Below are 13,308 nucleotides of genomic sequence, written 5' to 3'. Positions count from 1 at the left end.
CTTCCTGCCTCCACCTCCCAGTGCTAGGACTGAGGGTCTGGTCCGCTGTGCAGGGCTTCATTTGAGATCTTCAGTGCTAGAGCCAATGTTTGATATGGGAGTCAGGGCAAGGCTGACTGAAAGCATACTCCACAAGATGAGCCTGACTTTAGCATGGGACGTAGCTGCTTCCATTTCTAATCGACCTTAGCTTTGAAGCCCACTTCTCATATGAAATTATGGTTAGAGTTGTGATCTCTGGGATCTTGTGTTACGACTGTGAAACCCCACACACCTTGGTGTTAGAGGTACTACTTAGTTATTTCTTGGTGTAACGGTCATAAGTCTATGTTTAAACTTTTCATTAACTATAGATGAAGCCCAGGTCCTCACGAAGTGGGAATGAGGTGTCTCTTACATCCCAACTCCCACCCATCACTTTAACCATCCCCGTTACCTTCCTTGTCAAAATGGATCCTGTTCTTTCCCATTTCTTTCTCTCCTTTTGCATAGGATGAGTTTCCATTCATCTCTTCACGGTCCTCTCATCAAAGCCCTTAGAGCACTCAGGATGCTAGCCGTTCCCCATCAGGGTCCCTTAGCACATGCAGACAGATGAACTCACAGCAGTGACTGCTGCTTTGTGGCAGGCAGACTAGTGCTTCCATGTTTCATTGTCATTTTCATATTTAATTATTGCTAGGACCCCGTAAGGTAGATACCATCCGTCCCCTTTGCATATGAAGAAAATGGGGCTCACAGGGTGTATTTGGCCTGTATGGCTAAAAGTGACAGGCAGAGGTGCGACTTCAAAGTGATGGCAATCCGTTGGTGTTACAGTTTAATACTCCTGTGTTTATATTTCTTCCCTCATGTTGTAAAATCGTTTATTTTCATGTCTTATCTCTTACATCATATTCTGGTTCTTAAGCTAGAAAATACATCACACCCTTTTTCTTACTGTTGGACCCAGTACCTGAAAACCGCACTCAGGACATGTTTCTTTGTCTTGTTTAGGATAACAGCCTGTCCTGTACCCCCTTGTCTTTCTTTGCAGGCTTACGGAGAATTCACGTGGAGCAATCCACTGCACCCAGATATCTTCCCCGGACTACGGAAGTTAGAGGCAGAAATCGTGAGGATGACTTGCTCCCTCTTCAATGGGGGGCCAGACTCCTGTGGATGTGTAAGTAGCATGTAATAGAAGTTCTAAGGTAGTCCATTACACAGTTATAGGACTGTTGTAGAATGGTCTAGATGAAGTGAAGTTTTAAAATGTTAACTTGTACTTTTAAAATACTGAGTGTCAGCATTTTGGTGTATCTTCTAGGTATTTTTCTCTTCAACTTCAGATTTTCAAAAAATGTTCAGCCTATATAAAGTTGCTAGGAGAGTTTAAAGAACACTGCGTTCACCAGATATTGTCTCTACTAGGCTAATCCTCTCCCTTTTTCTTACCTGCTTTTTCATCCATATACCTATTGATCACCATTTTTCTACTGCTATGCGCACGCGCGCGCACACACACACACACACACACACACACCCCTTTTCCTTTTGGTATTTTGTGATAAAGTCTTATAGCCCAGGTTGGCCTCAGACCTGCTTTGTAGCTGAAGATAATCTGGAACTCCTGATGCTCCTCCCTCCTCCCTATTGCTGTGATTGTAGGTGTGTGGTACTACAGTCCTAGCTCTCTGTACATTTCCTTCTTTTTTTTTTTTTTCCCCCCCGGAGCTGGGGACCAAACCCAGGGCCTTGCGCTTGCTAGGCAAGTGCTCTACCACTGAGCTAAATCCCCAACCCCACATTTCCTTCTTTTAAAGTGGTTTTTTCCTGACACTAGTGTAAAGTTTTAAAAAGCCACCTTCTTTCACATTAGTGAGGTTTATTTCTTGTACAGGGAAGGGTTTGAATTTTCTGCTGTCTTCTGTTGCACTGGAGTACACTGTTAGAGGGGAAGATCTGGCTTTGGTAGACTGCCTTGCAGAACACTTGGTTATGTTCTGTTTTAGGGCTTAGACAGTTCTTAATGTTAGTTCAGTAATGGATATAATTTTTTTTAATGCTTTGTCAAGCTTTTTACTTACTTAGGGTATTACTGTATGTTGTTGGAAATAGAAGGTCTGTCAGTTTTTTCCTTACATGATAGGCCTATATCAATTGAAAGTTCTTGTTCCTCCGAATCTTCCTGCCCTCACGTCTTTTTCAGGTTATTCAGGAAGTTCACTGTTGAGAGAAGCAAGAAGGCGAGGCCAAATTAAAGAGAAATCTTTAGGCTGAAACTAACTGGGGGTCTTCAATACTTCTGAGATTTTTTTTTTATGCTTCAAAATTTCTTTCCCTATATTAACTTCATTCACAGAGGCTTAAAAGGGCAAATTCATGTACTAAAAAGGTTTTATATATGTTCAAAGAAGCTGATCGACGAGAGTGCCTCGAAGCCTCTGTTTTTTACCTCACAGCTAAACTTCTGTCCTGAAGACAGGACACATGATGTAGATGACTAGGAATTTGGAAGTTTTTCTGTTTAGGTCATTGTCGGGCCTTGGTAAGAATGTAAGGCCTGGTAATTCCCCAACTTTCTACACAGCTGCCTTGGTACCTCATGTGACAACTCTGAGGTTTTAGGCTAGACCGCAGGGTGTTGTTGCTGGTCTGTAGAGTCTTTTCCATAGAGATCTACAAACAAGGGTCCCCTGTCTACCTTCCGTGAGCTATTTAAGGAGGGTATTCACATTAATTCCTCAATTTTCTGAGTTAATCTTTATAACTCTTGACCAGTGGGGTTCTATACCCAATGGTATCTTTATTCTGTGTGTAGATATAGGGAAAATTTAGTAAACACTTCTCATTCTATCTCAAGTTGACACATAATCTACAATTCGGAAGGTTTTGCTTATCAGCAGATGTAATGGGTAACACTGGATGATCGCTTAGGGCCTTCAGCTTCCTCTTGAAAGAAAACCCCAAGATGGGGTGAACCTTCACAGATGCTGACTCTGAGATGACATTTGCCAGCTCTGTGCTGCAGCCCTTGGCTTTTGGGGAAATTATTCAAGCTCAGTAACTACTAAAAGATTGTGAGGTGACAGGATGTGTTTACTGAATGTCAGGTTGGGTTTCAGAATTGTTCACTGCTGATCCTGTGGCATACCCTGTAATCCTTGAACCACGCTGTCTGTTCATGTCTGCCCGTGTCTGTTTCTGTATCAAACATTTTTAAGTTCAAAGCAAGCTACACCTCCTAATATCCACCCTTAACTTACTGTGGCTTCTTTTCTTCACGTAGGTGACTTCTGGGGGAACAGAAAGCATCCTAATGGCCTGCAAAGCATATCGGGACTTGGCCTTAGAGAAGGGGATCAAAACTCCAGAAATGTATGTATGTGTGTCTGCTTCCCCTTGATGGTGTCCTGGGCAGCGAGGCGTAGAATGAGCCCAACCTGCTTCTCTGCTGCTTTTCTTCCTCCTACGATTCCAGTCTTCTTGCCCCTGGCCCAGCACCTCCTCTACCTTGTCCCGTCACATCCAGTAGCTGGTTATTCGAGCTTAAACATGGTGCATGTTTTTAGCAAGAATAGCATCCTTTTCCCAGAGGCGACAGCTAGAACTTCATCCCTGAATCTTGTGTTGTTAATTTATCCAGAGCCTGAGGGAGACTGCCTGTGGAGACCGTCTTGAGGTTGAGTGAACATTTCTGAAGTAACTTAGACCACCTCCAGTGGTCCCCAGGAACATTTGCATCTGAGAATTAGTTCTAGAAGGGAGAATTTGAAAACAAGGTTTTTGTTTTGTTTTATTTTTGAGATTTAGTTACATTGTTATTCGTATGATTCTAATCTTGGTTCCTGGCTGAGTTTTCTCTAAACCACCTTCTGTATGATGTATTAATATTACACCTCCTGGGCTGATTTTTTTTTTTTTCATCTCCAAGTATAGGTAACGAAGTAGTTTTTGTTCATCCAACTGTGACCACTTTGCCTAGGAGAATAAACCGAGCTGCTGTTACTTTGTTCAAATGTAAACTTTTGATGCCTGGTACTTAGTGATTGTGGAGATTTTTCTCCTTTAAAGGAAACAGTAGCGGCTGGAGAGGAGTAATGGGGATACCTGTGACTCTGTTTTCTCCTTGAACATTATTTGAAAACTATTTGTAACCATGTAGGAGAGAGAGATTTTCAGTTTTTATAGGTTGGTGATTGTTCAGGGCTGGCAGGCCACTTTGGCCTGAGATTGACTAGCGACTGCTGCTTCTGTCTCTGCTGGGCAACCTCACTGTCTGCTAGAACAGCATTTTGCTCTTCACAGAGGTCTTCTGTGTGATCAGCCCTCCTCAGGAAGTTCTGCCTCATACACCCTCGTCTGAACCCTCTGTCTGTTGACTTTTTCCTGTCTGGCCCAATTTATGGTCTGTGTCCTTTTGTGTTCTGAGTTTTCCTTCCTGTTGCCAAAATGATTTTCTACATAGTGGAGAGAAGTTGTCTACAAAAAATCAGTGTGCTTCTTTTTGTTTGCACCAAGAAAATATTAACGTAACAGTGTGAGGAAAAGTACTCAGACTTACAGTACCTGGTGACTTAAAGTGCTGCCAAGTTCTCCTGGGTCCTGTTGTGCTTGACCTTTCATTGGCCCCCTTCTCCTCCACCACCTAGTGTGGCTCCTGAGAGTGCCCACGCCGCATTCGACAAAGCAGCTCATTATTTCGGAATGAAGATTGTACGCGTTGCGCAGAAAAAGAACATGGAGGTGGATGTGCGGGTGAGTCTGGAAGGCTTCAGGAGCAGGATATCACGTTGACTAGAGCAGCCAGAGCAGAAACTGGACTGGCAGTGTGACAGGGCAACCATGTTTCTGAGTTCTGAAAGGTGGACGATCTGGACCCTGATGGTGTTGAGCTGGACTTTACTTTCCCCTCTTTCACTTCCTTTCCTTTATTTGTAAAATGAATATGGATGAACTCGTCCCACCACTCCCTTTCTCAGACCTAAATGTGTTTTTAATGTCTCACCTAAGGGTAGGGACATTTTTTGTTTTATTGAAGTCGTAAGGAAAAGTCAAGTTTTTGCTGAATCATCTCTGGTATACTGTGGCCTGGGACTCACAGTTCACTCCTTTGTCTCCTAGCTCAGTATGGCTTCTGTTTCCATAGCGTTTGCATACAGTTACATTTCCATGTGGACTTGTGTGCTCCCTCCATAGCAGAAGGCAGTCTTCTCCCGAGGTGTAGAGACTCTAAGTGGTCCACATCGTCCTCACAGCAAAAGGTATGAGCAGCTGTGACTAAGGTTCTTACTTCTCTTAAACTTTACTCCCTAGGCAATGAAAAGAGCCATCTCCAGGAACACAGCCATGCTGGTCTGTTCTGCCCCACAGTTTCCTCATGGTGTGATAGATCCTATCCCCGAAGTGGCCAAGGTGAGAGATTTTAGCTATGCAGATTTGAGGCATGCAGGTTAGCACTTTAAAATAGATGGTGCAGGGCTTTGTGAGGAGAAAGGCTTTTGTTTGATGTTTGACCATAGCAGACATTGATAGTGCTTATCACCCTAAGGCAAGTCCTGCACCTCTTTTGGGAGCTTCTGAAGGTCCCTAGCCATCTTTATTGGGAGAAGGGTAGTAGAGGACCCGACTGCCTTTAAACAAGGTATTTTGAAATAGTACTGACTCTTGTTTCCAACAGGCAGTAATGTGTGCCTACTATACAATGACTACAGTAGGACCTGACCCTCTAGAGGTTGTTAAATCAGAGCTCTGCTGTTTCTCATGTGACGGTTGGGAGAGCCTGAGGTACATTTTTAAGTACACATTACGTGAAATGTATTTCAGGTGGACACTTTTTAAAAAATATTTATTTTATGTACATGAGTACACCACAGCTGTCTTCAGACACACCAGAAGAGGACATCGGATCTCATAAAGGATGGTTGTGAGCCACCATGTGGTTGCTGGGATTTGAGCTCAGGACCTGTGGCAGAGCACTCAGTGCTCTTAACCACTGAGCCATCTCTCCATCCCCCTAGCTAGACACTTTTGAAGATTAAATATACATGAAAAATAAACTTCATTTAAAAATATCAAAAATAACCATTTGGATCTGTGGGTCAGTTGGTAGAGTCTATTCAAGGCTTGTATGAAGCCCTGCATTTGGTCCTTAGCACCCCATGAAACTGGCCATTGTTATATATACTGGTCATCTGAGGTAGGAGGATCAGGAAAATTCAAGGGCTGGATTGCAAGTTCTAGGCTGGGATAAATGAGACCATGTCTTCCAATAAATATATTAATGCCCTTTTAACGCCTGTGAGGTAGTACAGACTAGCCCATCTTTCCGCTCCTGCTCTGCCTAGGGGTTATTTACATTTTCATATGTCTTTTTAACTAGCTGGCTGTCAAATATAAAATCCCATTCCATGTGGATGCTTGTCTTGGGGGCTTCCTCATTGTCTTCATGGAGAAAGCAGGGTACCCACTGGAGAAACCATTTGATTTCCGGGTGAAAGGTGTGACCAGCATTTCAGCAGATACTCATAAGGTGAGCTGGGGGGGTAACCAAGAGCTGACAGTTGGTGATTTCACTGTTCTCCAAACACCTTGTCTTAGGGTTTCTGTTGCTGTGAAGAGACACTCTCATAGAAGAAAACATTTAACTGGGGCTGGCTTACAGTTCAGAAGTTCAGTCTATTTTTGTTGTGGCAGGAAGCATGGGGGCACGCAGGCAAACATGGCACTGGAGAAGCAGCTGAGGGTTCTATATCAGGATCCGGGGACAGCTGGAAGAGAAGGTCACACTAGACCTGGCTTGAGCATCCGAGACCTCTAAACTGTCCCCAGTGACACACTTCCTCCAACAACACCACACCTGTTCTAACAAGGATACACCTCCTAATAGTGCCCCTCCCTGTGGGCCCACGGGGGCCATTTTCATTTCAACCACCACACATACCAACATATAAAGTCGGACTCTTGTCTGTCAGCCTGCGGAGTGACAAGTCAGGGAGAACAGGAGCTCCTGCCTTTCCGTATCCTGGGCTGAAAGGGTTTCCTGCCAACCAACTGTCTAGCTAGGGCCTTTGTGACAAAAACCGCCAAAGTCTTGAAATTACTGGTGGTGCTGAGGGTTGATACCAGAGTCCCTGAGCCTACGTGACAATATGCGTATGCTGATGGCAGGGTCCTTTTGGGAAAAGAAACCCGTGTGTTCAGGAGCAACCAGCTTATAGTGTTTGATATGTCTGTGCCTGCCTAGAATTCCTGATCCCTCCTTCCTCCAACTCCCATGTGTATGCCACTACGCTCAGCTTCCGCAAGATTTTAAGTAAGGAAAGCCAAAGGCTGAGTAAGAAAGGGGGGAAACCTAGTCTTAATTTTTCTCTGGATCTCAGATGGCTCACCCCTTACAGTGAGAACAGGAATCCTTCCCTTGAGTCCCTTCTGTCTGTTAACTCCATGAAGTACGAACCTCGCCTGAATAGGAAGCCCCTGTGAGAAAACAGCCACACTTCTGTTCTGTGGCAGAGCAGCCAGGTCAACCACACTCTAACCTCTTTGCCTCTCCCCTCAGTACGGCTATGCTCCCAAAGGTTCATCAGTGGTGATGTACTCTAACGAGAAGTACAGGAAGTACCAGTTCTTTGTTGATGCAGATTGGCAAGGTGGCATCTACGCATCTCCAAGCATAGCTGGCTCACGGCCTGGTGGCATCATTGCAGCCTGTTGGGCCGCCTTGATGCACTTTGGTGAGAACGGCTATGTTGAAGCTACCAAACAGATCATCAAAACTGCTCGCTTCCTCAAGTCAGAGTATGTGTGGAAAATGGGGTTCTGCTTTGTCTCTTCTCTCTCCCCTAGTTGGCCCAAGGCATCTCTGCCTGGTAGCACTCCCTTTGACCACTTACTGTCTCCTGATAGACTGGGATTTAGACCAGCCCTTACTAGATGGTGCTGGGAGAAGAGAAACTTGCATTCTGTGCGTGACTTGGAGTGGGGTAGACTGGGGAAAGTCAGTGGTTCTGGATGGAGTTTGGAACTTGGAAACTTTCTGATGTTCTGTCTGGGAGTCTGATCTCCAGAAAACCCACCCATCCTGGCCTAGCCTCCTTGGTGTAAGAGACAAGTCAAGTCCCAGGAGAGTGGGCTGTGATCATCAACTGAGATAAGGGCTGACAGAATGCATTTGCTCAATTTCTACCTTTGCTTTCTTTTAGACTGGAAAACATCAAAAACATCTTCATTTTGGGGGATCCTCAATTGTCAGTTATTGCTCTGGGCTCCAACGATTTTGACATCTACCGACTATCTAATATGATGTCTGCTAAGGGGTGGAATTTTAACTACTTGCAGTTCCCAAGAAGGTAAGCCTAAAGCCTCTACCCCTTCCTTCATTTCATTACCCGAGGAGCTGAGGTAACAAGGTAACCTGATACTTAGCTTCTAGAACCTGGCATATTGGTAGCAACTGAAGTTCATAGATGTAACAAACAAGGTGGTTTGCTTTAAGCTCAGGTAGAACTGGCTGCCAGCCTCCTGAGACAGGATGTCACTTGTAAGGTTTTTCTCAGTTCTTTCTGTGGCCTCTGTATTCTGTGATCTTTCTTGTGTGTAGCTATCAACTTGCTTCTCTAAGATTCCATTATGTGGGTAACGTTCCCTCAAAGCCCTCTAAAAGGTTTCTGGTCGTGCAGGCATGATGTACCCTTCCATGTGCTTTTCTGACTTAATATTTCACTCCAGCTAGATGGGTCTGTACCCATATCTACAACCTTCCTTCCACAGTTACAGCCCTTGACAACTCCAGCCTTTCCCAGAGCGAATTAGGGTTTCTCAAGAGCACTGAGGTCCCTCAGGACTCCAGCTCTATGGTTTTCTTCCCACCGGGGCTTACTCTCTAAGATGAAAACCTCTTTGTTACCCTTCACTGCTCACACACGGTGGAAGTAGCCACCATTGACAATTTGTGGGATGGAGACAGGACAGAGCCGCCAGCCATGTTCATTTGGCTAAGCTGGTTCTTGGGCATGCTAAAAAACGAATCCCTGATTTCCTAGAATAAAAACCCATAGATTTGAGAGCCTGTCTCGTCTCCCAGGTCCAGAAATAGCAGCCCTGTCAACCAGTACATCCCTCCTCAGGAGTGGCTTTGTTTTAGGGTTTCTTTATTTTCCAAGATCTCCCTCCCACCCCCCTCTCTTTTCTTCCATAGCATTCATTTCTGCATTACGTTAGTACATACTCGGAAGCGAGTGGCAATCCAGTTCCTAAAGGATATCCGGGAATCGGTCACACAAATCATGAAGAATCCTAAAGCTAAGACCACAGGAATGGTAAGAGTACCAGGGCATCCCCGCTTAGAAACATGAGGACTGTGGGAGGCTGTCCCAGTGTTCATGTCTGTCTCTGCCTCTGCTCAGTGCACAGACTTCTCAGCAGTTAATGCTGCTGGTCCCTGCTTCCCGCTTGTTAGGGATCTCAGGAGAGAGAGAGAGAGAGAGAGAGAGAGAGAGAGAGAGAGAGCGCGAAGGCGCATGCAAAAGCTGCTGAACAGAAGCCGGGTTACTCTCATACTGTGTGTGTTTACAAAGAAACTTGACACAGAAAAGGCAATGAGCACTTGGGTTTTGTGTGTGTGTGTGTGTGTGTGTGTGTGTGTGTGTGTGTGTGTGTGTGTGTGTTTTAAGACAGTAAACCCCAGAGTTTTGGGACCCCAGAGTAGTTCATTTACTTGGTAAGGCAGGCCGGAAAGTACCTGTCACAAAAATCCTGTGGCAGCTGCTTGTCTGATGGAATGGTGCCTGGGCTAGGAATGGGGGCTGGGTGCACAAGGATGGCAGCTGTACTCACATCACTAATGATGATCTATCCTTGGTTGGATTTGCAGGGTGCCATCTATGGCATGGCCCAGGCAACCATTGACAGGAAGATGGTTGCAGAAATATCCTCCGTCTTCTTGGACAGCCTTTATAGTACAGACCCTGTGACTCAGGGTAACCAGATGAACGGTTCTCCAAAGCCCCGCTGAACTTTGACCCTTGATAGATCCATGGAACTTCAGGCCTTCAGAAGGTTCTTGGCATTTAGAACCCACCACACACAACTTGACATCTGGACTGGCTCCTTAGAGCACAAATAGGATAAACCGTAAGATAGCTTCAGCCTCAGGACTCCTTTGTCTCCTTTTGGGGCTTTTAGTTTGAAGACCCTGAAGGATCCCACTGCATAATGAGTCTGCCCTGGTTATTAATGTTGCCCTAGGAATTGTTTTAACCATATTTTCCTCTAACATCTTTAGCATCATCTTCACTTATGCGGCGGCCCTGACCTGTCCTGATTGCTTAGGGAAAATGTGAGATAGCAAGAGGGTGTCTCAACGTTCTGGCTGTCAGGCAGGGGGCATTTATGTACTGTGTTCCCTGGGTGGGTGCTAATCTGTCCCACTCGGGGAGATTTCAGCCTCTGCGTCAGGAGATGCTGCTTGTCTCTCAGGATCGCTCTCATTACAACTTGCTTTACTTTTCCAAGCACAAGTTGGCCAGGTTACTGGCCTCTCTTTTTTTTTAATTACTGGAGTGTGTTCCCTTGACGGGGTTTGAAGTGCTCCTTTGTCTTGTGCACGACCATGGCTGCTGCCACCTTTGGAGATGCCTGTTGGCCGTGATGCTCACACTTGTGTGTTCTTATTACTGTAGGGTAGGAAATGAACGTGTTTTTCAGAGAAGCTTGGGCTTTCTGGCTATTGGCGCTGCCTCGAGTCTGGAGTAGGTGTAGATCACACCTGAGCCCTCTCCTGGGCCAGAGAAGCCAAAGCCAGCCCCTTCCCCATATTTTCTTGAACAGCAGCATAGTAAGCACCTAGGTCATGCACATGTGGGCGGTGGTCTTCCCCTTCAACTTTGCCTTAAGCCTTCGTGTAATGAGAATCCAGTTTTATTGAAGAAAACACTCCACAAGTGTCCTTGACTTCCCTCAGTGGGTGTGAAGACGTTTGGAGGACACTTGCTCCATCAGTGTGTTCTCTGCCCCTTCCCCCCTTTTTTAAGCTTCCAAAGGTACGACGGCATTTTAGCTCCAGGTACTGGACGTTCCTCAGGCCCTGCTAAAGGAAGCAGCATAGGACAAGAGGCATTTTGGAGTAGAAAGGAATGGCTGTAGCCATTACACTTGGGGCCTGGGATTCTTTCGTGAGACTGATCGCCCAGGGTTATACAGGGACACAAGCGATCCCTGGCCAACTTCCCACTTGCTTTTCCCTTTTAGGGATTGGGGGCTCTGAGGAAGACCGAGCCCTGTCCTGCTCTGATGACCATACCGTGTGCCTTTCTACCTAGCAGCAAGTAATAAATTTAGTCCTCACCCAGGCCCTGGCAGAAATGGACCCCTATTTGTGGGGTGTCTGTTTTGTAGGAAAGGACTTGGGACAAATCACCAGAAGCCATGCTCTGTTCCTTCCCCTTCTCAGGGATTCCTGAGTATTTGCCTGAGTATGGCTGGCTGGGAGAGCCAAGCTGTCAGACTCTTCCTCACCTTCCTTGGGAAGTGGTCTTCAGCACTGTTCTGACTCCAAAGCTGTGACCAGCTGGCTCATTGCAGGGCAAGCACATATGTCCACTTCCCTCCTGTGTGCTCTACAGTGCATTCTGAGGCTCAGGGATGGTTGGTGTGACCCATGTCAGAGGGAGGCTGAGTTCCTGAGCTCACACACTTTCCAGTGGTTAGAGCTATGCAGGACTCATCTCTGGGCCTACAGTGCATCATGCTGGAGAAGTCCAGGAACCACCTAGCAGGCACCACTGGCTTGCCAGTGGCTAAAATGGAGACCCATCCTTTATAGTCTCAGCAGAGCCGGGGACCAAGCCGTTCCCTTCCTTGTGGTAGCACTGGCATGGGGTGCTGGTGTTTTTCAGAGGGACCTGCTGCAGCCATTTTAATTCATGATTAGGAACCTTAGTGCAACTTAAGACTTTCATTGTGTGTTTATGTGTGCATGCCATACCTAGCCGGTGACAGGGTGGGTAGGGTGTCTAGTATCATGGTATCATGTGGCTTAGTAGGTGCCACAGTAACTTCTGCAAACATTGTACTGTCTTGTTTCTGTATTAGAGGTAGCTAGTCATGTGGATATACTGACGTGTTCCTTTTAATATTACCAGTTTTATACTTGGAAAATGGTACTTGCCTCTTTGAAATCTGTTTTGTCTCCTCTAATGTCCCCATCGTCTCCAAGTCCTTTCCTAACTGCGGCAATAACTCTTCAGAAGCAATTGAATAATAAATGTCCCAAATCGTAATCATTGGATGGGTGCATTTTTTTTTTATACAGATCACAAATACAGCAGTTGCTGAATGGGAGGCTGGCGAGCATTCCCCCATTGCTGCCCCTCCCCCACCCACCCAGACCTACAACAGTGTCCATCATGTGCGGGCACTTCAGCGGGGAGCTTAGTTGTCTCCAGGAGCTGTGGTTATGTCTGTCTGGAGATGTCTTTTAATCTTGACCCTTAGTTCCCTGGGGCCTTTGTCCTGAACTCTCTAGCCATTGTACCAGAATATACTGATAAGCTGGCCTGCTTGTCTACCTCGTCTCTGGGGTGCTTGGAGCGCAGAGGGCATGCCGCTCATGGGAGGCAGAACACAGTCCGTAATGGGGATCCTTGGTCCGTGTTTTCCTGGATGAGAAACAGTGGAATCTGGGTCAATTGCTGTGGTTCCCAGTCTCCTGTATACCCAGGCACCGCGGACATACAGCTGGGAGTTAGGAATGGGTTGGGGGTTCCCAGTCCCAGTCCCGGTCCATGCTTCTTAGGGCTTCCACATGCCCAGGACTAGGTGGACCCTGGTTCGGTTCCAGCTGAGTGCTGGAGAGTAAGTGTAGAGGGAGTAAACTAGAGAAGGCCTTCTCTGGAATAGAGGCCTTCCCCTGCAGTGATCCTTGATTAAAGAGATGGTCCTGGCTTGTTCAAACTGCTTTATTTGATGGCAAATGTGAATGCATACACTTTACTCTGGGTGAACCGAGGATTAAATACCCTTTAGGGAAGGAATGCTCATTGGCTGAACACTCAGGGCCTATCTAGATACCACATTAGCATAGAGGACTTCAGGTTTTTATGGCTTTCCTCAGAGGTGTGAGCAGGGGATTCCCTACACGAGGTTAGAAGGAGATAACCTGCTTACAGGGAGTCTCCCCGTTTTTCTCCAAGCTTAGAGGCTATCCGGTCATGGTGGACTTTAACCTTAACTAGTACACTTTCCCCACACTGATGGATTAGCTGCCTTGGGTGGTCACCCACCAACTGAACAACATGGCTCTGTCTGACCATTCAAAAGCCCATC

The 13,308-nt window shown here is 46.1% G+C and overlaps 1 protein-coding gene across 5 annotated transcripts in view; it reads left to right on the top strand.

Annotated features, from left to right (window-relative positions):
* Window positions 1–12,263, top strand: part of Sgpl1 (sphingosine-1-phosphate lyase 1) — a 46,413-nt gene extending 34,150 nt beyond the window's left edge. For 4 of the 5 annotated variants that reach the window (XM_008772871.2, XM_039098466.1, XM_063278988.1 and 1 more), the window contains exons 7-15: window positions 1,037–1,165; window positions 3,272–3,360; window positions 4,635–4,740; window positions 5,299–5,397; window positions 6,365–6,514; window positions 7,544–7,782; window positions 8,187–8,333; window positions 9,182–9,302; window positions 9,857–12,263. In XM_008772871.2, coding sequence (XP_008771093.2) covers window positions 1,037–1,165; window positions 3,272–3,360; window positions 4,635–4,740; window positions 5,299–5,397; window positions 6,365–6,514; window positions 7,544–7,782; window positions 8,187–8,333; window positions 9,182–9,302; window positions 9,857–9,997 — 1,221 coding nt within the window. In that variant the 3' untranslated portion in view covers window positions 9,998–12,263. The remainder of the gene's footprint in view (window positions 1–1,036; window positions 1,166–3,271; window positions 3,361–4,634; window positions 4,741–5,298; window positions 5,398–6,364; window positions 6,515–7,543; window positions 7,783–8,186; window positions 8,334–9,181; window positions 9,303–9,856) is intronic. The other variant, NM_173116.1, reaches the window with a different exon arrangement.
* Window positions 12,264–13,308: the final 1,045 nt, after the last annotated feature.

Source organism: Rattus norvegicus, chromosome 20 (genome assembly GCF_036323735.1).
Source record: "Rattus norvegicus strain BN/NHsdMcwi chromosome 20, GRCr8, whole genome shotgun sequence".
Classification (NCBI taxonomy): domain Eukaryota; kingdom Metazoa; phylum Chordata; class Mammalia; order Rodentia; family Muridae; genus Rattus; species Rattus norvegicus.
Note: the sequence above shows the minus strand (reverse complement) of the source record. Positions and strands in the feature narration are given on the sequence as shown.